The sequence below is a fragment of the Temnothorax curvispinosus genome, unplaced genomic scaffold, assembly GCF_003070985.1.
Source record: "Temnothorax curvispinosus isolate PA1 unplaced genomic scaffold, ASM307098v1 QBEX01012842.1, whole genome shotgun sequence".
Lineage (NCBI taxonomy): Eukaryota > Metazoa > Arthropoda > Insecta > Hymenoptera > Formicidae > Temnothorax > Temnothorax curvispinosus.
Genome location: NW_020222622.1, coordinates 1 through 26,718, shown reverse-complemented (window position 1 = coordinate 26,718; position 26,718 = coordinate 1). Strand labels below are relative to the sequence as shown.

The following is a 26,718-nucleotide window of genomic DNA, read 5'->3' as shown; positions in this document are numbered from 1 at the left end:
CATCTCATTCAAGAATACCATTTAGTATCGTATGCGATATCCCATGCAATATCTAGGATCCTCGTTTCAAGAATAGGGTCCCAGGCACGGCTGTGTCTTGGTACGGTGGAGTGGCTGTCGAGTTCCCCACGCTCCGGGCTTCCTCCACGCCGGCGGTGTGCCGGGCGGTGTGTAGGTCCCTTGGTCGGCTGAGTCCGGATCCTCCGTCTGCGTGGCCTGGTGCTCAAGGCTCGGAGAGCACGCCTGTGTCCCCTTTTCCTCGGTGGGCGCCTCCCACTCGCTGTCCGTCTGCGTCTCTATACAGCTAGTCGGGGGCCGTACTTCTAGTCCTTTGTGGACCCGTGTCGGTGGTACGGTCTGCGTCCCCTGGTGGCGGAGGTCTCCGGGAGATCGCGGTAACGGAGACAGGAGCGGCGGGACCGTGTACCTTGGAGACGTGTAGCAACGGAGGCGTATGTCCCACGTGGTCAGGAGAGCTCGTGGAGGTCGTGTGAGCGGCCGTGACGGTGATTCGAGCCGGATCAATTTCCACGCGGCAGGTTGCTGTTCCTGCGGCTGCACGGGCTGATGTGTCGGCAGCGATGAGCGGGAAGTTGGCGACTTGGTACGATTGTACTTGCGCAGCGTTCTCAAAAAGACTTCCTTCTCGTGGCTGATACTGTATAGTATAGCTGTGCGAGGATAGTCGAAGGTATCGTCGCTTGCCGGTCCTTATATATCCTGGTCGCCGCATTTCTTTTACGAGAAAGGGCAGCCGCCTAGCGGAGCGTGCTTGTTATCATCTTCGACGGCATGCTGATTGCACGTACTCGTTGCGTGCGGCCGTTCGCCGTGCCGCCAGTGCTCTTGCCGGTCGGGGTGTGTATGACGGGCTGTCGTCTGGCAGGCGCGCGTGTGGCTTGTGTTGTGGCGGTTGCGTTGCCAGATTCGGGGCGCTTGCAGCCGCCACAGGACCCCCTTCGTTGTATTTAAACTCCCGCCTGGAATCGGACGACTGGTTTTCGAGTTCTGCTATTTCGTGTAATTGCTGTTGGCGTGGGCTCAGTTGCCTGTTTGGTCCTCTGTTCGTTCTCCGTTGCTGAGGGCGTTTCGGTTTCTATGAGAGTGTACGCCGGTTTGAGGCGTTCTACCGAGACGTTCGTAGGTTTGCCTCCCGTCTGGATGGTAAAAAATCGCTCTGTCCGCTTGATGACTTCGTATGGTCCATTATAGCGGGGGTGGAGTGCGCCTGTTGTCGCGTCCTGTCTGATAAAAACGTAGTTTGGGTGTTAGACGCCCCATGAGGTTGCGTAAACGACCGATGAAATCCGTCTTGTTTGTTTCGTTTTTGGTTGTGCCGAAGAATTCTCCAGGTAAGTGGATTGATTCTCCGTACACCATTTCTGCTGGGGTTGCTTTGATGTCTTCCTTAATTGCCGCTCTGATGCCCATGAGTATTATCGGCAAGGCTTCGGTCCATTCATCGGTCTCATGGCATCTGATGGCTGCTTTTAGCTGTCGGTGAAATCTCTCCACCATCCCGTTGGCTTGTGGGTGATAGGCTGTGGTCCTCCAGTGCTTGGCTCCCGTCAACTTTATTAAACGCCGGAACATGTCTGATTCGAACTGGCGTCCTTGGTCGGTGGTGATTCTCTCTGGGATCCCGTAGCGGGCCATCCATTGGGTGAAGAGTTGTTTCGCGATGGTCTCTGCTGTGATGTCCTCTACTGGGATTGCCTCGGACCAGCGTGTAAATCTGTTTATGATTGTTAGACAGTACCTGTAGCCTTTCGACGTTGGTAGTGGCCCTACTAGGTCTAGGTGGATGTGTTGGAATCTCCGAGTCGGTTGGAGGAATATCCCGATGGAGGGACGGTTGTGTCTCCCGATCTTGGAGCGTTGGCACTGGAGGCATGCTCGTGTCCAATTTCGGCAGTCTTTATTGACTCCTGGCCAAACGAATCGTTCTGTGACCAGTCTCGTGGTTGCTTTGATTCCGGGGTGTGATAATCCGTGTAGGCTTTGGAAAACCTGCTTGCGGTATGGCTCTGGAACGAACGGTCTCTGTGTGCCGTGTGTGGTGTCGCAGTACAGCTTCGTTGTTGTTCCCGGAATATTGATTTGCGTTAGTTTTAATGCTGACGTGCCCTCTGTTCGTAAGGTGTTGAGTTCCTCGTCCTCGCTTTGAGCTCTCGCTATTTCCTCGCAATCTATTGTTGTTGCTATGCTTTCTACTCGAGACATGGCATCAGCTACCACGTTGTCGGTGCCTTTGATATGCCGGATGTCCGTCGTGAATTGGCTTATAAACTCGAGATGTCGAGCTTGCCTTGGTGAGCTCTTCAGCGGGTTTTGCATCATTGCGTATACCAGTGGTTTGTGGTCTGTGTATACGATGAAGTGTCTTCCTTCCACCATGTGTTGAAAGTGTTTTATCGCTGCGTATATTGCCAATAGTTCTCTGTCGTATGGGCTGTATTTCTGTTGTGTTTTGGACAACTTTTTGCTGAAGAACGCTAGTGGCTGTGCTTGTCCTTCCACTAGCTGATGTATCACCGCTCCTATGGCGGTATCCGAGGCGTCCGTTGTCATCGTTAGCGGGGCATCAAATTGTGGATGAGCAAGAAGCGTCGCTTGGGCAAGGCTCTTCTTACAATGCTCGAAAGCGGCTACTAATTCGGGTGTCCATTCAACCGGTGTTTTCCCTTTTTTCTGTTTCCCGGCAAGTATATCGTTTAATGTTGCTTGCTCTCTTGCTGCGCCTAGTACAAAACGGCGATAGAAGTTAATCGAGGTATTCCAGGAATTTTACCTCTGGCATCCCGAAAATGCACTTGGCTGGGTTCAATCGTATTCCGTACTGCTGTAGGCGCCGGAATACCTCTCTCAGGTGGCGTTTGTGTTCTTCTTCGTTGGCGGAAGCTATTAAAATATCGTCGATGTAGGCGTAGCAAAAGTCTAGCCCTCTTAGTACCTCGTTGAGGAATCGTTGAAATGTCTGTGCGGCGTTTCTCAGGCCGAATGGCATGTAGACGTATTCGAATAGGCCGAATGGTGTGATTATGGCCGTCTTCGGTATGTCTTCTGGGTTGACTGGGATCTGGTTGTATGCTCTGACCAAATCTATTGTTGAGAAAATGGTTTTTCCATGTAGCGAGTGTGAGAAGTCCTCGATGTGTGAAATTGGATACATGTCCGGCTTGGTTCGCCTATTTACAGGGCGGTAGTCTCCGCACGCTCTCCATTGGTCCGCTTTCTTGGGGACCATATGTAGTGGTGATGCCCATGGGCTTTTTGAAGGCCGGATTATTCCTTCTCGTAGTAGTAGTTCGAACTCTATTTTTGCTGCTTTCAACTTGTCAGGTGCCAGGCGTCTCGGTCGGCAGGCCTCCGGCGGGCCTGGCGTGGTGTTTATGTAATGCACGGTATTGTGCGAGCACTTTGCTGTTCCCGATTGCCGTGTGATGTCAGGAAACTCTTTTAATATGTGGTGGTAGGGCGACTCCTCGTTAATTGCTTTTATCGAAGAAGTGTGCTGTTCTTGGGTGCGCCCTTTCGCTCGCAGGCCTGTCTGCCCGTCGACCAGGCATCCACTTCTGACGTCTGGTAATAAATGGTAGTATGCCAGGAAATCGGAGCCTATGATTGGCGTCGTGACGTCCGCTATGATGAATCTCTACGGAAAATCTCGTCTAAGTCCGAAATCGGGCTGGAGGTTCGTGCTCCCGTAGGTCGCTATTGCGGATCCGTTGGCTGCGTAGAGTTCGTATTTTTCCTTTTGATTCCTTCTTCCTCGCTGGTGTGGGTAGACGCTTATATCCAACCCGGTGTCTATCAGGTATCGTGTCTTTGTCTTTTTGTCCGTCAGGAAGAGGCGGCATGGTCGTGGGCTATCGTTGTTGGCCGCCCTCAGCAACTGCCCTCCGTGTTTTCCGGCTTGGCCGGTTTGATCGCCTTGTGCACGGTACCTCGCATTTTTGTGCCTTATCTTTGAAAGTACGGTGGTAGTAACAGTGTTCCACCGTGAAACCCTTGGTGTGGCCACGGTTGCGGCTGCGGCTGCGGCTGCGGGATCGGTCCGCTCTCCATCGTTTTCTTTCCTGCGAGAACTGTGTTGTTAGCGCTGCCACCTGTTTTGTTAGCGCCTCGATTTGTGCTTGTAGCGTCGTTTTCTCTGTGGAGGTTGCCTCTACTGCTGCGACGACTGCGCGGTCGTTGACCTCGTGTATGCGGTCGGCTTGTTCTGCGACGTCTTCCAATCGATCTCCTTGACGAGTTGCCAAGATGACCTGCGTCTGAGCTGGTAATCTCCCTAGCCACAGTGTTCGGAGTGGGCTATCTGGCACTGCGGTGCCTGCTAGTCCTTTTAGGTGGCGCAAGAATTGCGATGGCTTCCTGTCGCCGAGCTTTTCGCGCTCTAGTAGTTGTCTCGTTCGTTGCTTTTGGGATGTAGATAGGCGTTGTATGAGCGTCTTCTTCAGCGTCTTGTACCTATGTTCCGCTGGTGGAGACGTGACGATGTCTTTTATTTCCTTGGCATATCTGGTATCTATCTGCGATAGCGCGTAGGCGTACCGCGTTGTGTCCTGCGTGATTCCGCATATGATAAATTGGCTCTCCAGTTGTGCAAACCACAGCTCCGGCTCTTCTGGCCAGAATGGTGGCATTCTTAATCCTACGCGGTTTATCTGGAGCTCCTCCTTGACTTGGTGGGTTCTGTCCCCTTCCGTTTGTTCCTTTGATGTCGCCATCTTGTTGTTCTTTCGTCGGGGTCACCAGTTATGGCGGTAGGCCAAAATTTATGCGAAATGGCGATGTTTGTTAGAGATATTTGGGGGCCCTGAGAAGGACTGTTTGTGTAATGTGGCCCTGAAAAGGGCCGGTTGGTTTCGCCTTAGTAGGCTGGCAAACGTTCACCCCAGACCAGGCACGGCTGCGTCTTGGTACGGTGGAGTGGCTGTCGAGTTCCCCACGCTCCGGGCTTCCTCCACGCCGGCGGTGTGCCGGGCGGTGTGTAGGTCCCTTGCTCGGCTAAGTCCGGATCCTCCGTCTGCGTGGCCTGATGCTCAAGGCTCGGAGAGCACGCCTGTGTCCCCTTTTTCTCGGTGGGCGCCTCCCACTCGCTGTCGGTCTGCGTCTCTATACAGCTAGTCGGGGGCCGTACTTCTAGTCCCCTGTGGACCCGTGTCGGTGGTACGGTCTGCGTCCCCTGGTGGCGGAGGTCTCCGGGAGATCGCGGTAACGGAGACAGGAGCGGCGGGACCGTGTACCTTGGAGACGTGTAGCGGTGGAGGCGTATGTCCCACCTGGTCAGGAGAGCTCGTGGAGGTCGTGTGAGCGGCCCTTGACGGTGATTCGAGCCGGATCAATTTTCACGCGGCAGGTTGCTGTTCCTGCGGCTGCACGGGCTGATGTGTCGGCAGCGATGAGCGGGAAGTTGGCGGCTTGGTACGATTGTACTTGCGCAGCGTTCTCAAAAAGACTTCCTTCTCGTGGCTGATACTGTATAGTATGGCTGTGCGAGGATAGTCGAAGGTATCGTCGCTTGCCGTTTCTTATATATCCTGGTCGCCGAATTTCTCTTACGAGAAAGGGCAGCCGCCTAACGGAGCGTGCTTGTTATCATCTTCGACGGCATGCTGATTGCACGTACTCGTTGCGTGCGGCCGTTCGCCGTGCCGCCAGTGCTCTTGCCGGTCGGGGTGTGTATGACGGGCTGCCGTCTGGCAGGCGCGCGTGTGGCTTGTGTTGTGGCGGTTGCGTTGCCAGATTCGGGGCGCTTGCAGCCGCCACAATTTATTAACATAAAAATTAAAATTTGTGAACGTAATACTATTTTTATTAATTAAGGAAGGAAAGGATTTTTAGGAGTCAGAGGAACAGCTACGCATAAATAAAATATATTACTTATATGTATATTGTTCAGGATTTCCATTACCGCGATCAATTACCGCGATCGATACCGGTACCGCCATCCCTGAGCCGCCCCTTGAACGAGGCGACTTCGCGCCGCTCCCCCCGCGTCATCCCTGACCGCTCGGTCTCTCACGTAGCGCTATCGATCCGGACACGCGAGGATCCCGTCATCCTGCAAAACGCGCCGATTGGCCAAATTCATTGTCGCGTCACCGAATGCTCCGGAAACGAGCCCGCGAGAACGCCGGTCCTCAGTAGAAGCTAATCGAACAACTCGTGCGGTACTCCAGCTCGTGTGTCTCCGTACTGAGTCTAGCTCTATTCCAGTTCACGCGGATTTACGACCCGTCGTGTATCTGTGCCGCAATTATTTGGGCTGCCAGTGCATCGTGCCACGGTTCGACGGCACTCGCAACCGCGCCGTTTGCGCGCAATCGCTTCCGCTATCACAGCGTGGCGACGAACATTTACGCCTCTGCGCGTCAGCATCTTCACCCTCGCATCGCGAGAAGTGAAAGTTAATTCAAGTGCGCGTCTCCGCGTGATATCTTTGCGCCCCAAGTGCGCTTGAAGAAGTGCATACTCGCACGCGTCATACACGTGCCCGTCGCACATTCGAGCCGCGCCTCAAGTTGTAAAGGCCACCGGCTGACTGTATATATCTGCAATAAAATTGTGCTGTGCACCATCGAAGGCGAAATCCAGTGTCTGATCATTTTCCGCACTCCTGATTCCTGTCGGGGTCGACCCGGCCTGCTTTGCTCCAATTGGCGAACCGGAGTTACGCCCGGCCAAGAATTGCGCCAACATATATTAATATTGTTATTTTATTTCAAAGTAAATTAAAAGAAGTACGTATGATATAAAAGTTATTTTTGATAATAATAAATTTGAATTCCCGTGATTTTTTTCTCTTTTCCAGCTTCGCCTCTGTCTTTTCCTCTACCTCCACCTCTTCCTCTGCCACTGCCACTGCCACTGCCACTGCCACTGCCACTGTCTCTGCCTCTGCCTCTGCCTCTGCCTCTCCCTCGCATCGCGTTACATACCGCCCGCACCAACGAGCTTAACGTTTCAGGCTGTAACAAAAAATAAATATTTTAAGTAAAATGACATTTTCGTGTATATATATATATATATATATATATATATATGTAAATAAATTTCATTATTAAAACTTTGTCGAACGCTGTCACGTATGCGTCACATGTGATATGTGCGACTGTCATTGCAAAGTGTTAACATTATTAATAATGATAAGAAATTATCCCATTATTTTAACACTTACGTTTAATACGATCGGCTCAGTCGCCGTCGGAGTCGTTGCTGTCGTCGGCATCGTTGCCGTGGCCATGGGCGCCGTTACGACCGCCGGGGTCGTCTTTGACGTCGTGGCTCTAGGGGCCGTCGCGGCCGTCGTCGGCATCGTGATCGTGAGGGCCGTCACGGGCCTTGGGGTCGTCGTTGCTGTCGTCGGCATCGTGGCCGTAGGAGCCGTCGCGGCCGTCGTCGGCATCGTGGCCGTGGGGGCCGTCACGGTCATCGGGGTCGTCGTTGCTGTCGTCGGCATCGTGGCCGCAGGAGCCGTCGCGGCCGTCGTCGGCATTGTGGTCGTGGGGTCCGTCACGGCCACCGAGATCGTCGTTGCTGTCGTCGGCATCGTGGCCGTAGGAACCGTCGCCGCCGTCGTCGGCGTCGAGACCGCTGCCACCGTACTTTTACTTGCTGAAATAGATGACATATAATTAAGCGTTTAAATGTTTACATTGTTGTGGAATCACGGCCAAAATCACGGGACGTGATAACACTGCATTCCACGACAATGTAAATATTGTTATTTTCGGTTATGATACTCACACAGAATCGCTCGTCGCCCACCGCACGTCGTCCTCGCACCGCAACCAAGGAAAGAAGAAGGAACGTCGCGTCACGTGTCGTGATCGACTGTACTTACGCGCATGATTGCTGATATCTCATCCTAACGCGCGCTCCATGAAACCGATAGATCACAAATATATCAATAATTTTTATTGCTATATGTTGTAAATATATGATAAATATACAATGATGTTGAAAACAATCTCTAGTCCCGTACAACTTCCTTACTTTCCACTAATATATCCGTATATACGGAAAATTTTCTGCGCGATTAGATGACATATACATTTTAACAATCCGATAGAAGCAGCATGTAATCTTGAAAATCTTCTTTAATTAAAAATTGTTAAATGCATGATACTAATTGTAAGAACCATTTTACTTTTGAACGTGTAAAAAAGTAGTCTTTATTCAGGATTTTCTCCAGGAAAAACTCCGCAACGTATCGATTTACAGTTTGGCACGTTTATTACATTACGGACGTGCAAAGGTTAAATTAAAAAGTAAACATTTTATGTGTAAACTGTAAAACATTATAGATATTATATTAATCCGTATCGATCTTCAATGCGATATATAATTTCCTATTTCACTGATTTCACATGGTATATATGTTATTGATAAATATTAAGTATATTTATTTGCCTCTGATATTTTGTCATCACGTTAAAAGTAAATGTGAAGAAAGAGCAGAGATAAAAAGAGATTACAATAACAGTTTTCTGTTGACGCAACAGTACTGTTTGCAAACATTCTTACAACCATGCAGCCGTATCAATGGCTTCGAAGCAATTGCATCTCAGCGTACACGAAACGCTCTCGCTACAGTAGGCGGAGCCTTTTTTAACGGAGCCTACGCGACGGTCCACTGACCGGAGCGGTCATTGGAGTAATGGACCGAAGAACGAAGTTATATGCTACGCCATTTGTGCTTAACTTTTTATATACACATACGTAGACAACCCATAAAATAAGAATGTAATACCACGATCTAGTTCTAGCACTAACAATAAGTGTACTATGTTAAACGTTATTATATATAAAGATAAGTACAAGAGAATTAATCAAAAAATTGTGCACCAACTTTTGTACAGCAGCAAACTTTTGCGCAAAGGAGTTAACGCAATAAGAAAAATGGAATTTATTTAACAATATAACTATGGAGAAAAAACTTTGAAAAAAAAAAGTAATGATACTTACCATCTTGCCAAACGTGAAAAAAAGGCTTCTCAGCTTATGTCATTTATGTATACACAGTAAAAAATAAAATGTTAGTCGTAACATTTTTCAAATGTCCCAGAAAGTCCACTCTAAATTTTGAGTTAAAATAACTCATTCATCGTGTGTTACTTGTTGACAAATTAGAAATGTTAATTTATTGACACTATATTTTACATTTATATTTGTTCTTTTAACTTTAAGTACAATGTTAAAATAACTTGTAAAAAATGTCGATATAACATATTTGAATAAACGATAGTTATTTCAACTTAAGAGAAATGTTGTTTTGAACATTTGATTGTAGTAAATTTGATTATTTTGTATGTCAAAGTTTACGATTATTTGAAGATTTACTTTAACTTTTGTTTATGTTAAAATAACTTTAAGGCGTGTTGATTTTTTGAGATAATTATGTTAAAAAAACTCAAAATAATATTCAATTTCTAAATGACATACATAAAGTGTTAAGTTATCACGTTGACATTAATATAACACATAAAAATGTTACGAAAATAATAACATAGCTGTATGTTAATTTTACATTGAAATAATAGTCAAATCTTGGTAACACAAGAAAATTTTAACATTTGGACGCACGATTTTTTACTGTGTATATATAAACTATGGAAAAGTTAATGTATTTTTAACTTGTGTGGATAACGAGAAAATATTATAGGAGAACTATGGATAGAATAGGTTTTAAATAAATAATACCACAATACCTGGCTTGGCCAATAAGTGTCTATACGTTATTGTTATATTGTCGTATATATTCGACAAGGCATGGCAAAAATAATCTTTAATATATAGCTGTTATTCGCAAATCCAGGTAGTAGCTTCATTTGAAATAACTTGTAAAATATTTTTTAATATAAATAATGTTACAAAAAAATGTTTTTTTATTTTTGCATTATATTTTACAATTTTTTAAATGTTATTTGATGTTAAACATAATATTACATTAAATTATCGTACGTTTCAGATTCTATTCTATGACTTATGGTATGTACTCTCTTGTTTATACTATGAGCAATTTTGACGAGAACAAGTTACGACAATCTTTGTACTTAGGTCTTTACTATATGTAACGTTAAACGTATATTGAAATAAAAGTGTAAGGAGGAAAATGTAATTCTGGTTGACATTTGTGAGCATGACGCAAAGATCGCAATCACAGTCGAAATAATTGCATAAATCAAGGACTAGCATATCTTATCACGAAGAAATTTACAAGTTTCCTGTTAAATATACAATTCATTTTTTAACAGGAATACAATTTATAAAATTGTATTCATGGCATTTTTTTGTAGTGATTTATAAAAATCACTGTAATAATTTGGAATGTCATATGTTATATGTTGCACGGTATTCGTTGCACTTAAATTTGCCCTGTGTAATTATATTGAATACCGTGTGTCAACATGTGATATAACAAAAATTAATGTATTTCCTTAAAATATTTGTATCATTATTCGTATCTTTTAGAATGTCATTGGTAATAAGAAAATAGATATAATTTCTCAATTTCACAGCATGATCGCATTACAACTTTTTGTTCTAGTCCGTGATAGATTTGCTAGTCTATAGATTTATGCAATTACTTCAACTGTGATTGCGATCTTTCATGACACTGGGAAATTTATATTACTTTGTCTTATTACTGAAAAGTAATATTTGCGGTAACGTAGCATAATGTGCAAAATTCATACTCAACGTACACATTGTAGATGCAACATCATGTTACCATGCCGTCATATTACTGAACATAATGACATTACCAAAATACTAATAATAACAAAATATTCAAGGAAATATTTATGTATTTTAATTTGCATATATAATATTAATTTTATACGTTTTACGTTACTTTTTTCTTTCATTTTAACTTTCTCGACTTCGTATATCTTTCCCTTTAGTACTTTATATATTTACTTTTTATTACTTTTACTTTTTATTACTTAGTTATACTTTTATACTTTTTATTTGTTTGACAAGTTTTTAAATTTTCTATTAGCTGTATTTATTGCTTTTGCAGCACCATTATTATACCGTGTACGGGAATATATTTTAACTGTTATTAAGAATTTTAATGCTTGCATGCGATGATTGTAACTCTTTTCATTAGTGTTAAACCATCCAGCATGCATTTTATTGGTTGCATACATACCCTCGTTTACAATTTTTAGAAGAACTTGTGTAGATGACCAGTGACGTTGCCATGTACTATTAAAAGCCATTAATTGCGTTTTGATAATCTTAAAAAGGCTTGTTGGTCGAACTAATTTCGTGACTGTTGGAGAATCTTCGTCTGGGTTCGGATATTCACGATATTCAATATATTTTTCATTAGCCGTCGCATCATCCATTGGTGTTTTCGACATTGTTGTACGACAGACATCACAATTATTTTTTTGAATACATCGTCGTGCCACATACCCTACAAAAAATGTAATAGCATTTTCATCACAATTACCAAATGTATTTTCATTTTCGGTGTCCATATCACCCATTTCTTCCAGAATGTCTCAGATAAGTAATTCTGGATAATCAGCATCAGCATCATCGTCATCAAGAAAAGGAACGTCTGCATTCATATTATTTTCAACCCTTTTAATTGTCTGATTCAGTTGATTAATAAGGGTCTCAGTCTCCAGACATTGCACGTTGCCTTTGTCACTCGTCTGAATATAACCTGTGGAAAGAATATGTCTGAATGATAGTCGGACCATTCTTGCGGTTGGATTAGGATTGAATTCTCCGCGTTGCCGAAGTTTTGAAAAAAAATGTTCCACCAAATCTTGGTTATATAAACCTGTTGCAAGTTCAAATCCTTCATATTTACTTGCAAATTCCTGATACAGATTAAGAATAGCTTATACTGTAATTACGAAACCTTTGAAGCAAGGAACTTTAGTTATTTTATTGGGATTTTTGGACCATTCTGAAGACCACTGCAGAAAGTCAGTCAATAACATTATAATATCGGGATTTTTCTGTGACAATGGCCGTTTCCCACCAAATGTAACATTAAGGCTGTAAGAGTTGCAAGCATCCATTCATCTTCTCTGCAAATTTAGCTGACGCTTTCCACGTATTTGAATTCAATTCTTTTCCATCGCCGGCTGTTTTTATTGCAGCTGCAAATCTATTACTAAATAACTGAAAGGCTCTTTTAACATTCATTGCCTCAAAATTGTTCGGACGAATGTGTGCCTGTGTTATATGGGATAATAAATTTGAGCCTCCTTTTGTGGCATTATCGATACTCCAAGTCTTTACGAAATCGGAATATGATGCAATTATTTCTCCTTTGCAATATAATTTATCATGCGTTCTAAAATAACTCGCTAATCTTTTAACTAAGTGCGAGAAATCGTATGAAGCATGATATTTTTTATTATTGTAAAAAAAAATGGTTTGTGTACCTACCTTAACGCCGAGTTCACTATAAGCGGCTTGGTTACTGGTACCTTGATCGCACGTAACGAGTTGCACATCAGCACCCGTTTTATTCAACTTGTCTAAACATATTTTTAGTATCTCAACTATTTCAGTTGATTTCATGCACTTACCTAGAAGAAAATACGCAAGAGATTGTCGCCATGGATGACGTGCATTTAAGCTATCTAGGCAAAATAGAAAGACGCATTTAGCTCTGTCTTCTGTTCTACCTAGAGGTCCCAAATCTCTTAGACCTTCTACTTGGTCCAATTTCGAAGAATATTCTTCCCAGCTCTTTATACTCATTTCATCCCATTTTAAAGCACACGCTCCTTTTTCCTCTGGTAATTTCGAAATTTTTTCTTTCAATTTGTGAAATATAATATCACAAAATCCTGGTTTTACATCATATTCTTTTATCCATCTTCTAATTGTTCGCTGTCCAGGAAAATTACAACCAGCTTTCTTTAAGCGACAAAATGCTGCGAGTGAATAATAGTACAGCTGTTTGGACAGCATTTTTTCTTCCTCTGTATATTTTGTACGTAGCTTATGCAGTTGCAAATGAATCATGCTTTTTGCAACAGGATGCAGTTCTTGTTCATTTATTAATTTTTTTAATGTTTCTTTACTTTTCCTTAATGTTTGTTTAGTCGACTTCTTTTGTGGCGGCTGCAAGCGCCCCGAATCTGGCGGCGCAACCGCTACAACACAAGCCACTCGCGCCTGCCAGACGGCAGCCCGTCATACACACCCCGTCCGGCAAGAGCACCGGCGGCACGGCGAACGGCCGCACGCAACGAGCACGTGCAATCAGCTTGCCGTCGAAGATGATAACAAGTACGCTCCGCTAGGCGGCTGCCCTTTCTCGTAAGAGAAATTCGGCGACCAGGGTATATAAGGACCGGCAAGCGACGATACCTTCGACTATCTTCGCACAGCTATACTTCGGTATCAGCCACGAGAAGGAAGTCTTTTGATAACGCTGCGCAAGTGGAATCGCACCAAGCCGCCAACTTCCCGCTCGTCGCTGCCGACACATCAGCCCGTGCAGCTGCAGGAACAGCAACCTGCCGCGTGGAATTTGATTCGGCTCGAATCACCGCCGCGGCCGCTCACACGACCTCCACGAGATCTACTGACTACGTGGGATATACGCCTCCGCCGCTACACGTCTCCGAGGTACACGGTCCCGCCGCTCCTGTCTCCGTTACCTCGATCTCCCGGAGACCTCCGTCACCAGGGGACGCAGACCGTACCGCCGACACAAGTCCACAGGGGCCTACAAGTACGGCCCCCGATCAGCGGTACAGAGACGCAGACCGACAGCGAGTGGGAGGCGTCCACCGAGGAAAAGGGGACGCAGGCGTGCTCTCCGAGCCTTGAGCACCAGGCCACACAGACCGAGGATCCGGACTTAGCCGATCAAGGAACCTACACACCGCCCGGCACACCGCCGGCGTGGAGGAAGCCTGGAGCGTGGGGAACTCGCCAGCCACTCCACCGTACGAAGACGCAGCCGTGCCTGGTCTGGGGCGAACGTTTGCCGTTCCACTAGGCGAAACCAACCGGCCCTTTTCAGGGCCACATTACACAAACGGCCCTTCTCAGGGCCCCCAAATATCTCCAACGAACATCGCCGTCTTGCATAAATTTTGGCCTACCGCCATACTTTAATGTTTCTTTACTCTTCTTTAATGTTTGTTTAGTCTTCTTTAATGTTTCTTTAGTTTTCTTTTTACTTTTTGACATACGTTGCTGGAGAAATTTTTGGCGCTTTAATTGTTGTCGCAAATATCGATTTTCCATCTTTAGATCTTTGATTATTTGTGCATCTTTATTATTTGTTTGCGTGCAAATATCTTGGCGTTGATCATTTGTGGGTGGCATAGGTGGCTCGAGATGCACCCATTCCATTATATTTTCCTCTTCCGCAGTTACATCAAAATTTAAATTACCATGTTTATACGTACGCAATGCAGACTGTTCAGGCAATTGTACTTCCGTCAGGTTTTCATTATTGAATGAAAATGCTGCCGTATAATTTGTCTGTACTTCTTGTCCAATTTCGACATTTTCACTGTTTGCGAAAAAGCCTGCAGACTGTTTAGGCACTTGTTCTTTTAATGTCATGTTTTCATTATCAAGTGAAAATGCTGCTGTATAATTTGTCTGTACTCTCTGTTCAATTTCAACATTTTCATTATTTGCGGAAGAGCCTGTGTCATTGTATGGAATTGGTATAGCATTCCGTCCCAGGTAGCAAGCACTCGTCATTTTGACGTCAATATTTGGTCATAATTGGTCAGTAACGTCATTCGTCGATTAAGTGACGTATATTTAACGTCATGTTTTAATACGTCAAAAAGACTTTGTAAAATGACATTATATAGACGTTTAATTGACTACCCAGGTAGCAGACAGTCGTCATAATGACGTGATTCTTACGTCATTTTATGACGCATGTTACGTTATTTATTCCTAAAGTTTGACGTAAAAATGACATATTTTTCACAGCATTTTTCACAGGAATATTCCTACATTTATAAAGTGTTTCGTAACTTTATGATTGACGTTGTGAATTTATGGTATAAGTGGATCTAGTTGCGTGTGTAATTATAGTTTTATGACAACTATTTCATGCAGTGTTATAACTATTAAGAAGATATCATTACAAGATTTTTGACCACGTTAAAGATGTACCTGTTATAGACAAGTACAGTTAATAAGGAAGCATCAGGGTGAGAAGATCGTCACTGTCCACTGGATCATCGAAGTCAAGCGACTCGGACGCGGTACTGTACTAGGATGGGTGACCGCCTTGAGAGCGGGCTTATACGCACATGGCATGTAACGAAACAATTAAAAAGCTTTTTTTTTTCTTAGATAAAGAAAAAGAACATTTTTTTATAAACGTTTATCAAGTAGACATTTTAAAATTTTAATTTCATAAAAAACATTTCTAGAAACCGGTATGTCGTACATTGGACCTATTTTTGCCGTCAATAAAACGTCAGAAAATGACGTCGTTGGGATGTGACTTAGGACCGTGAAAAATACGTCATTTTTACGTTAAACTTTAGGAATAAATGACGTAACATACGTCATAAAATGACGTAAGAATCACGTCATTATGACGACTGTCTGCTACCTGGGGTGTCAATCGTTCTTCTGTGGCGTTTGTGAAACACGTAGCCGTAAAATGATCCTCGCACAATGATGCCGATCGAAGGGTAGCGGAAGAAAATTTCTCCAATTTAGTATTTCCTGCAACAGAAATATAAGAAACTACATTAAAATTACGATTACATGTTTACTTAAAAAAAAGTGGCATTGCAATGCAATTCGGTAAATCGCGCCCAATATTAACATTTATAATAAAAAGTAGAGTCGAAAAGTCTTCAATCACTCTCGAACCTTGTTTAATGAGACAGTAATTATCATATGTAACTGAAAAAATGAACATCGCCCTTTTCTTTATTGTGATTTAAAAGAAAGGTTGTTGGTTAAAATTAAAAGTTAAACAGATTGAAAAGGGCTAAAACCAATAATCGAAAACATCGTGACAATTATAATTGACCAAAACCAACAATCGAAACGTTGTGACGATTACAATAAATAAAGATTTGTTATTGTTCATTAGTGGAAGCTTAGTAATACATGTTATAAATTAGACAAAATCCGTGTTTAATAAGGTTAGATCATTCCCTTTTTAACGTAATATACTATGTTTTATCGCAAAAAAACCCGAGGTCTTAATATCGACATATTTATAATTGTCGCGATATACCCGATAAAAACAATCACGTCACATCCACGTCGAATCCACGTAATTTCGTCGAATCCACGTAGCAATAACGTGGATCCACGTACTGTTTTTATCGGGTACATACGCAGATCTTCCTTTGTCAGCATAACAATATATTAAAAAATAATATTTATTCTCTAACAACCTATCTGTATTACGTATCCATATTTCGTATCTCGCATCCTTTTGCATTGGAAATCTAAATAGGCGCTTAGAAGGTCTTGTATTCGTACAGTTTTTGTACATACACCTATCATAAGTATGAGTTACACGGCACTCACTCGACAGTGTATTATTATTGTTAATATAAAATTATGAAATAAATATAAATATACTTAAAATGTATCTAAAAACACTAATCTAAAAATAAATGTAAGAACACTTTTTAAACAAAAAAAGAGAAGTAAAAAAGAAAAGAAAAGAATGTCAAAACCGACACGATAAAACACGCGCACGAACACGCAATGCTGTTTAAAATTAATCACGTCGGATGAGACAGCGACACGCTGTTTATGTTGTAACGGCCCAACTTTATCGTCGAACGCGGACTAATTTGCCGGATCAGGAGTTCGACTGAAAGGCACAGAGACAATAATCAATCGTAAGGTACAATGGAAAGCTTTATTCAATTCGATAATTACAGACCATGCGAAACGCGGGTTGATAGCTGGACGCGGTATTTACATAGATCGTTAGTGCATGTGCACTCGGCGCGGTATACGAGATAACGGAGGGACGCGGTTTTACAGCAGGACGCGGTATTTACACAGATCGGTAGTGCATGTGCACTCGGCGCGGTATACGAGATAATAATGGACGCGGTTTTACGGCAGGACGCGGGAATTACAGGGATCGGTAGTGCACGTGCACTCGGCGCGGTATACGAGATAATAACGGAACGCGGCTTTACAGCAGAACGCGGGAATTACAGGGATCGGTAGTGCATGTGCACTCGGCGCGGTATACGAGATAATAACGGAACGCGACTTTACAGAGACTAGTGAAACGCGGTATATTACAATACTCGGTGGTGCCCGTACATTCGGGCGATAAAACGAAGGCGGGCTTACAATAGTCGAGGGACGCGGTGTTTTACCGGGGGCGTATGCACCTCGTGCTGTATGCCGGCAAGGCTGAGACCGTGGGTGGGAACGCGTTATATGCAACGGGGAATTGCGGGATCCCGGGATTACGGTCGCGAGAACCCTCGCTACGAGGCCGAGCACGCTCGACCTCGTGGTGCCGTGGCCGTTGGGAGTAAGTTCGATGGAGTTCGGAGACACCTGAGAACGCTCAATCTATGCTCATACTCTGGACCTCGTTTTGTGTGTCACCTTGGGATCTGGAGGATAGGCTTCGCCAGGAACAGCGGAATGCCGTGGTAGAGACAAAGTGTCTTCTCGCCGAGCGCGCCGGCTTATATATCGCCCGGCGCGGCGAGGTCGGCAGGAGGGGGGGCCGATCATCAGGCGGATCGCGCGGTGGTGGGAGCGGCGCGATCCCGCGCGCTCGTCTTCGGCGGGGATCGGCTCCCGTCGGCGCTCGTCGGCGTCGTGCAGGAAGGCACCGGTGCGGCGGGTTCCCCGCGCACACGGTGCGTTTCGAACGTTTAAAAAATGTGAGCGCACCGCGCCCTGTCCTCGCCCGACGGATGATCGGTCAGGCGGCATCCGGCGGTGGTGGCCGGGGACGATGCCTTATCGTGAGAGGCGCATCGTTACACCACCCCTCCCCTTAGATGTGCCTGAATCGAGAGGCACAGTGGCCGGCTGGTTGGTGGTGCCGGTCGATCGAGTGGTCTCTTATGCTGGCGGTTTCCGGGATTTGTTCTTTATCCAACGGACGGAGCCGTCCCCGTTGAACCGTATGTGCCAGCGCCGGTTCCCGATCGTGTGCTTGTATTGCCTGGAGACATGGCACGAAAAATGGGGGACCTCCACCATCACCCCGGGCTCGACCTGGACCGGGATCGGAGGTGCTGGTATCGGCCCCATCACCCTCGCGGGTTGGAGCGTCGGCCGCGTCGTCGAGGGGCCTCGGCCAGTGGTCGTGGGCGTCGTGGCGGTGGCGGCGGCGGTGCCAGAAGCCAGACCTGCTTCGCCCGATTCGTCGCGTCGAATCGCTGGACGATCGTGCCAATCCTCGGCACGGTTTTTGGCGGGATTGGTTTGGCCGGTGGCGGCGGTGGCGGTGCCGTCTCGGGCTCGCCCCGGTAAAGGGTGGCCCACCCTTGCCCGATCCCAGGGTTGGCCGGATCGTACTCCTCGTCGTCTTCGCCGAGGATCCTGGCTATCTCCGTGAGAATGTCTTGCTCTTGCGTGGCTGTTTCGTCCGTCATGGTTGCGGTCGTTCTGACGATCGGCTTGCTCCTGCCTCGGTACGCCGGGTATCCTATCGCTTGTTTTCATTTTTCGGCGGTTAACAATGTTTGGGTCGCGGTCGGTCGCGTAACAACAGTTCGTTCGTCGGCGTTTTCGTCTCAGCGCGTGTTTTCCGGCCGCGTACGTTTGAACGGCGGCGGCGGTCGGTGCGAGCGCGTCCCCCCCACCAAGGTCCGGGCCAGGTACGTCGGGTGTGTCGGTCGGGGCGCGCTTGAGGTCTTGCACGTGTATGTGCCGATACCATTTCCCCGAGCGGCTGCGGAGGTCCACGATGACGGGTGAAATAATGCGGCGTATTTCTAGCGGACCAATAAACTTTGGCGCGAGCTTGGCGTTAAACGCCGCTTTTTTGTTGGAGAGCGGGCGGTCCCGCTTCCACACCCATTCCCCGATACGCGGTCTCTATTCCCTGCGGCGGAGATTATAGTGTTTTTCTTGGTGCTGGAACGCGCGGGCCAGCTAGATTTTCACTAGTTCGTAAGCTTCGGCCAATCGGCGATGCATGTGGGTCGGCGGCGTTAGTTCGTCGCGCGGCGCATCCTCCTCGGGGCGGCGCAATTCGCGACCGTGATTTAAAAACGCGGGCGTGTAGCCCGTCGCGTCGTGGGTCGCGGTATAATAGGCGAACTGGAGTTCTGGCAGGTGTTCGTTCCAAGCTTTGTGTTTTTTCGCGTACTGCGCGATCATGGTCTTGATCACGCGGTTGGTGCGTTCCACGGGGTTGCAATGGGGCGCGTACGCCGGCGTAAAGCGGAGGCGGATTTCACAGTCGGCGAGAAGTTTAGCGAGATGCCGGGATTTTAATTGCGTGCCATTGTCCGACAGGATTTCGTCCGGGCATCCGTGTCGGAGGATAATGGCTTCGGTTACGTGTTTTACGATGGCCGGCGCGGTGGCCCGTCGTAATGGCCGGAGCTCGACTCAATTCGTAAAGCGGTCCTGAATGTTAAGGAGCCAGATATGGCCGGCGGCGGATCGCGGGAGCGGGCCGACGAGGTCAAGGGTGACCTGTTGCCACGGATGGCCGAGCGCGGTCGGGTGTAATTGTCCGGCGGGTTTCTCTTGCGCGACCTTATGGGCGAGGCACGTCGGGCACTCGCGGACGTAACGGGCAATGTCGCGGAACATCCCGGGCCAATAATATCTGTGCGCTATTCTCGCGATGGTTTTTGCTATTCCGAGGTGGCCGGCGGTCGGTGCGTCGTAATACTGTTCGAGGAGCGGTTCTCGCTGGTCTTTCGGTACGCATTCTTTCCACTGTTCGGCTGCTGGGGTGTCTTTGAAATCCAAGCTGTGGAGCACGTGCTTCCACAGCCGGCCTTGGTCGATCCTGAAATCGGGCACCTCGTGGGGCGTATTTTCGGCCGCGCGCCACATGCGCGTATGCCATGGGCACTTAGCTCTTGTGACGCCTAGGATTTTGGGTTGTCGGGATAACGCGTCGGCCACCTTGTTGAGCGCCCCTTTTCGGTATTTGATCTCGAAGTCGTATTGTTGTAACTCAAACGATTATCGTCCCAACCGGCCGGACGGGGACTCTAGCTTTTGTAGCCATTTCAGCAACTGGTGATCGGTGATCACCGTGAATCGGTACCCCTCGAGGTAGCCGCGCATCCGTCGGATCCCCCAGACTACTGCCAGACACTCTAGTTTGATCGCGCTATAATTCCGCTCGGCGTTATTTAACGTGCGGCTGGCGTAAGCGATCACGCGCTCGCCCTCGGGGAAGTATTGCGTCAGCACGGCCCCGAGGCCGTTGGTGCTGGCGTCGGTTTGAAGATGGAACTGTCGCGAGAAATCTGGGCACGCGAGGACGGGCGCGGTCGTCAGGACGGTTTTGAGGGTTGTGAACGCGTTTTGCTCGACGTCCCCTCAATTCCACCGGGTTTGCTTCCGGGTCAAGGCGGTGAGCGGCGCGGCGAGAGTCGCGAAATCCTTGATAAAGCGGCGGTACCATGATGCGATTCCTAGGAACTGTCGGATCTGGCGGACGTTTTGCGGCGTGGGCCAGTTTGCAATGACGCTGACTTTGTCCGGGTCGGTTCGGAGTCCGTCGCGGTCGACGATGTGGCCGAGGTACTTAATCTGATCGGCGCAAAATCGGCACTTCTCGGGGTTAATGCAGAGGTTGGCCTTCCGGAGACGGAGGAAAACTTTGCGCATAATGCGGAGGTGTTCGTTAAATGTTTCGCTAATAATGACGATGTGGTCTAAGTAAACGGCACGTGCGGTTCCAGGTCCGGGACTAAGATCGTATCGAGCAGACGTTGGAATGTGGCCGGTGCTGAATGCAGCCCGAACGGCATCACTTTAAATTGCATTAGTCCCTTGCCGGGGACGGTGAAGGCGGTCACGAGTCGGCTCTCTGGCGCGAGTGGCACCTGCCAGTAGCCGTCTTTCAAATCAAGAGTGGACAAGTAGCGACCCCCCCGCAGCTTGTCCAACGTCGCGGTGATGTGAGGCGGCGGATACGCATCTTTCTCGGTGACTTCGTTAACCCGGCGGAAGTCGATACAGAAGCGGGGTTTGCCGTCCTTTTTCCGCACGATGACAACTGGCAAGCTCCACGCGCTATGCGACGGTTCGATAATGCCGTCGTGGAGCATCTTGTCGACTTCCGCGTCGATGATCGCCTGCATGGCGAGGTTTCGCGGCCGGTAGCGCTGTTTAATTGGTCGGTCGGTCTTGACGCGTATCACATGCTGCCCGCGGTCGGTGGGGCCTTGCACGGTCTCGAACTTTGCGAGTTCGACGGCCAGGAAGCAGCGGAGGCGTTCCTCCTCCGTCAGTGCGCCCCCTCGGACGCGTGCTCGATGGCGGCGGTTTGCGTATCGGCGTTGGGTGGGCCCGGCGAAGTCCATCTTTGCCCACAGGTCTACGCCTATCAGGACGTCGCAATCTAACATCGGCATAATCTGGAACCGGTGCCAGAACATTCGTCCCTGCACGGTGATGGGGAAGGTGATTAGCCCCGGGATAGACGTGCTCGACCCGTCGGCGAGGTGCACCTGTCCGTTAACCGACTGGATCGGGAAATCGCGGGCTATTAGGTCGGCGGTTTGCGCGTTGACGAACGAAGCTTCGGATCCGGTATCTAGGAGTGCCTCGAACGGCTGCTTCGATGCTATCACAGTCAGGTGCAGGCGGGGCGTATACGCTATTCAGAGGACCGGTGGGCGGCCGCTTCGTCCCCGGCCCGAGCGGCATTTTCCGGCGGCGGGTGACAGTCTTTTGTGAAGACGCGATCCCCGCCGCACTGGGAACAGAAAAGGCGCGGTGGTCGTCGGCAGTCGAACCGGGTGTGCCCTCTTTGCTTACACCGCCAGCAGCACTCTCGGCGGTCGTATGCTGCGGCGGCGACCGCGGGCGGCGCACAGTGGGGACAAACAGAAATTTACTGTTCAAAAATCGCTACAGACCGTAATTCTTAACCAGTTAGTTAAAACGTTTTTTTTTTTTTTAATTAATTGTTAATAAATTTCCACCAAAACTGTGGAGTTCGATTTTTTAAAAAGATTCTTTAAAATAAACAATATTAATAACAATTTGAAAATTATTTTAACTTGAAGTTAAATTAGAAGAATTAAAGTTACTTTTGCATTGAACTAGTTTACGTAACAGTTTTTGAGGTCACTGAATACAAATCTGTTAGAAACAAATGTTAGAATTAATATTTTACTATTGACAGTTGTTCGGGCGTCGCTTTCCGACGGTCGCCCTGAATCTGGATTCCGCTCAGAGTTGAGCGAGAAGTGTGGATAACGCGAGTCGTAAATTCGCGGGAGGAATGAGAATTAAAGCACTCGGAAAACAGATTGCACAAAGAAATATATAGTTTTTATTTCAAGTAAGGAAAAGACGCGAGGGGGAACAACGGATCGTGCGCTGCGGATTCGGAAATCTTCTGAGTCGTTCGTAATTTTCTGCCAGGTATCGCGAACGGAAATTTTGTCTCTCGCATCGAAGCCTCTCGCGGAGCGGAGATCTTGTACGCGTCAAACGGAAATTTTGAGCGCGCGGCAGAAGAACGATCGCGAGCGGAGCACGACCGGAAGTTTTCGGACCCCTCGCTAAGTAGCACACTTAATGAAAAAATATAAGTAACTTTGATCCGCACTTTAAGACGAAACGAGCGAGTAGCGATTCAAGCAGCGATTTAAGAGGGAGAGAGCCGTGCTGTCTTTAGACGAGGATTGATACGCGACGACTTTCGGCTATGAGTTCTGGCCCACGACTTGAGGCTAGGAATCCTCAGCAACGACTGACTGTCCGGCGAGCGAATTCGCCGTTTACTCAAGAGGGTTGTTTTTCAGGAACGAACGCGCGATGGGAGCTGAATCGCTATTCGTCCGTATAATCACATCACGCGTCACAACAGCCGTTTCCGTGGTTCGACAAATAAGGGAGCACTCTCGTAACGCGTGATCGCGATCGATGGGCTTTGAGGGCGCGGGGATCGCGGGGAACGTATATTTCGAACAAGTTCGACAGAGCTCGAACAACATAAACATCGGTATTTCTCGATGTTAAATGTAATAATGTTTTCGAGCCAATGTTTCGCGTAGGAAAGTTCGACGGATCTCGAACAACAGTCGTCAAATTAAAAAAATGCATGTTTTGGCTGAATATATTCTTTTACTCGAATTATTTTACATTTGTTTTATATTTATTTATTTATTACTATATATATATATTTCATAACGTTTCGGTCCAAATTCGGACCCTCTTCAGGTGAACTCTTTCACAAGCATTCGACAGGCAATTCGTGACACTGTACCCGCAAGTCAGAAACCGAAGACTAGGCAGAAAAGGAATTCCATTTTTGTATTGCGATCGCTTAAATATTATAAATAACAAAGAAACTATAAAAGTAAAAAATCTAATAAATGACACATGATTTGTGCGTTGTCAGTAAAATATAATAATGTCAGTGTGAAGGCGCGGGTCCAATGGAGATCCGTAAACCTAACCCTAACCGTAAGACCGTAACCGTAAAAGTTGGTTTATTTGAACTTTTACATACCACGGCACGTACCACGGTTATGGTAACAAAGAGAGGTTAGTTCAGAACGTTACATTCAGAACGGGTGTGAGGTTATATGTTTACAATGGACTTGACGGACCAACGTTTAATTGAATTGGTAGAGAAATGTTCTCATTTATACAATAAAAGCAGTCCCGATTACAAAGACAAATTAAAATCACAAAATTCGTGGTGTAGCATTGCAGAAGCGTTGAATGCAACAGGTATGTACATGTATGCATTATCAGTTTTATTTATTTATTTAGTTCTATAGTAATACAACATTGTGTACTATAATTTAATCATACATATTATTATGCAGCTGCTGACTGCGAACACCGATGGAGCCAATTGCGAGAACGTTTTGTTCGTGAGAGACGTTCTTTAAAAGCAGGGCTTCCATCCGGTTCAGGATCCTCAAAACAGTCAACGCCTAGTCATCTGTATAAAGCTCTGCAGTTCTTAGAACCTCATGTTCAAAGTAGAAAGTATGTAATTTATATAAATATTATCCATTCAAGTATGTTCACTAAATTTATTATATTATGTATTTATATTTAGCCTTTTTACACACTGTGTCCTTGCAATGCAGTTTGCTGAAAATTGACTTCGTATAGTAAAAATATTTAACAAAAACATACATGCGAATAGAAGTTTTTATCCGCATTTGTACGTTTCTTAATTAAAGACAGCCGACTATGCTATCAGGACATGATGTATTAAACATTATACACAACACATACAATAAATACGCATGTAAAAAAAGTATTTTCCAATTATTTCAGGACACGTGGGAATGTTTTAAAAAGAAGCTTGTCACCATCTGAAGAATCTACACGTGGGAATGTTTTGAAAAGAAGCTTGTCACCATCTGAAGAATCTACTACATGGGATACGCTAGAGACCGACGATCCAGATGTGATTGAATATCTAAAAATTGTAGAGCATAACAAAAGCAAGCATGAAACACCACAAGTGAGAAATGAGCTCAAAGAATCAGATTTGTTGAAAATAAAAATGGAACCATCGGATGAAAATAATGTCAATGTACTGAATGTTAAGACTTCAGCTGTCAATAAAACATATACAGACATTGTAAATGACAAAACAAGAAAAAGTGTAAAAACCAATGTAAGTGTCAATGATGATACTTTACAAGTTGTTTCTGAAGCATTACAGAGTGTAAAAGGACTATGTGAATCTGCTGACAAGAGCGATAATGTTGCCTATAACTTTTGCATGACTACGTACAGTCAATTGAAGAAAATGTCGAAGAAAAAGCAAAAAATCGCTCGTTCCAAAATCCACACCATCATGCTAGAACTGGACTCTGACTCAGAGTAAACAGTATTTTATTTTTTTTTATTTTGTGATTCTATCCAAAGAAGTTGGTTTTGTTTCTTATTTTTAAAAGTTAGTTATTTTTTGTAAAAATGTTATTACATATTAGCTGTAAAAATACTATATATATACTATACAGATAAGACATAATATATAAGTCCAAGCTTTCCAATTAGAAAAGTACTTTTTAGAATAGTATTAATGAATGTGATTTAATCCAAAGAAATAAGTTTTAGTTTTATGTGTTGTTAAAGTACAATCACATGTGTAAATGAGTCTAAACACTTTTAAAATTGTCGGCTGTTAATGATTTCAAAACTTTCAAACTATCTTTACTATAATTTTGTGCAATGTACGAATTTCTTTTTCATAAATGAATGTTACATAAATAAACAGCATAAAAATGTTATAAATGTAGCAGTTTATTATATTATTATAACAGAGACTTGTAATGTAGCTGTTATCCAAAGTTTATTAAAGATACAATATGTAATACGTAATAAGATTGTTATTTAATGATAATAAACATTCTGCAAAATATACGTTGTTCTAAATAGTTAATATTTTCGCGAGTTGTACAATTAAAATGATCCTCTCGTAATATATGCTTCTTGCCACGAAACTGCACCTTCTGGAGAAATTAAGTACTCGGCAAGCGTGTCACGTAAGGTAACATTCTTGCGTGTAGCATTATTAGCTCCCATTCTTCCCATGTTCCTAAAGATGATATTCTCTTCGCATTGTCTCCACTGTCCAGATATGACATTCCCATTGTTGTCCCATGTATCAGCGTAATTTGGAGGACAGTACGTAGCATTTTCTGATTTTGAGATTAATTCTGACATCCAGAGAAAGTTATGAAGGCACAATCCTGCACACACAATCCATTCCGCAGTATCAACATGTGCAATAATTGTTGATCGGAAGATTCGCCAACGACTGGCCAAAATGCCAAAAGAGTTTTCGATAACACGTCGTGCTCGAGAAAGACGGTAATTGAAAGTTTTTTGTGTTTTGTCCAATTTAGTTCCAGGATATGGTCGCATAATATAGCTTTTCAAAGGAAACGCTTCATCTGCAACCATATAATATGGAAACTTTGTGTCGGTTTCTGGTAAGCAGCTATCGTCTGGTATTTCCAGTTCGTTGTTATCAAGAGCTATTCCAAAAGCTGATTCTTTAAAGACTCCTCCGTCACTTTGTGAACCAAAAGCACCAACATCAACAAGAGTAAAAATGTAGTTAGCATCACAAACTGCCATTAACACAATGCTGAATGTTTTTTTGTAATTGAAGAAACTGGTCCCAGTATTGTAAGGAGCTTGTACAACGATGTGCTTTCCATCAATCGCCCCGAAACAATTCGGCATATTCCACAACTCTTGGAAATCTCGTGAGTACCTTCTGAAATCGTCAGCAGTAGGTCTTGGCAAACATATAGGCGATAACTTGTCCCATATAATCTTACAAGTGTCACGGATAACTTTGCTCACAGTTGGTTTTGACACGTAAAAGTTCCATGCAACAGTTTGCATACTGCAACCATGAGCAAGATAACTATAAAATAAAATATTCGTAAAATAAAATATGTTATAATAGTTTTAAAAAAACACATAAATCATTGAAAGTATTACAAAATATACTTACTACAAAGTAATACATAATCGATGTTCCGGCGATAAAGGTGTTACGTCCAGCGGACTCCACGATGTCCCTTTTTCGCGGGAATT

At 45.4% G+C, this 26,718-nt stretch overlaps 3 protein-coding genes across 3 annotated transcripts; 1 reads left to right on the top strand and 2 right to left on the bottom strand.

The window, feature by feature from the left end:
• Positions 1-66: 66 nt before the first annotated feature.
• Positions 67-1,207, bottom strand: LOC112462847 (E3 ubiquitin-protein ligase Hakai-like). The gene is made up of 3 exons (XM_025028908.1): positions 1,151-1,207; positions 810-1,078; positions 67-658 (listed from the first exon to the last, which is right to left on the bottom strand). The coding sequence occupies exons 1-3, from the start codon at positions 1,205-1,207 to the stop codon at positions 67-69; spliced, it is 918 nt and encodes a 305-aa protein (XP_024884676.1).
• A 22,430-nt stretch (positions 1,208-23,637) lies between these two features.
• LOC112462848 lies at positions 23,638-25,032 on the top strand. Its single transcript, XM_025028909.1, has 3 exons — positions 23,638-23,871; positions 23,970-24,135; positions 24,433-25,032. The coding sequence occupies exons 1-3, from the start codon at positions 23,724-23,726 to the stop codon at positions 24,989-24,991; spliced, it is 873 nt and encodes a 290-aa protein (XP_024884677.1). The 5' UTR covers positions 23,638-23,723; the 3' UTR covers positions 24,992-25,032.
• A 419-nt stretch (positions 25,033-25,451) lies between these two features.
• On the bottom strand, positions 25,452-26,647 carry LOC112462846 (protein ANTAGONIST OF LIKE HETEROCHROMATIN PROTEIN 1-like). The gene is made up of 2 exons (XM_025028906.1): positions 26,636-26,647; positions 25,452-26,545 (listed from the first exon to the last, which is right to left on the bottom strand). Exon 2 carries the CDS (start codon positions 26,521-26,523, stop codon positions 25,570-25,572), a length of 954 nt encoding a protein of 317 aa, XP_024884674.1. The 5' UTR covers positions 26,524-26,545; positions 26,636-26,647; the 3' UTR covers positions 25,452-25,569.
• Between the last annotated feature and the right edge of the window lie 71 nt (positions 26,648-26,718).

Bases quoted from the DNA above. Each gene is read 5' to 3' on its own strand.
- LOC112462847 (XM_025028908.1), bottom strand. From the start codon at position 1,207: ATGGACCATACGAAGTCATCAAGCGGACAGAGCGATTTTTTACCATCC. The intron at 1,079-1,150 runs GCAAACCTACGA...AAACGCCCTCAG, and splicing joins TTTTACCATCCAGACGGGAG to CAACGGAGAACGAACAGAGG. The intron at 659-809 runs GTACGTGCAATC...TATACTATACAG, and splicing joins CGAACGGCCGCACGCAACGA to TATCAGCCACGAGAAGGAAG.
- LOC112462848 (XM_025028909.1), top strand. From the start codon at position 23,724: ATGTTTACAATGGACTTGACGGACCAACGTTTAATTGAATTGGTAGAG. The intron at 23,872-23,969 runs GTATGTACATGT...ATTATTATGCAG, and splicing joins AGAAGCGTTGAATGCAACAG to CTGCTGACTGCGAACACCGA. The intron at 24,136-24,432 runs GTATGTAATTTA...CAATTATTTCAG, and splicing joins CCTCATGTTCAAAGTAGAAA to GACACGTGGGAATGTTTTAA.
- LOC112462846 (XM_025028906.1), bottom strand. From the start codon at position 26,523: ATGCAAACTGTTGCATGGAACTTTTACGTGTCAAAACCAACTGTGAGC.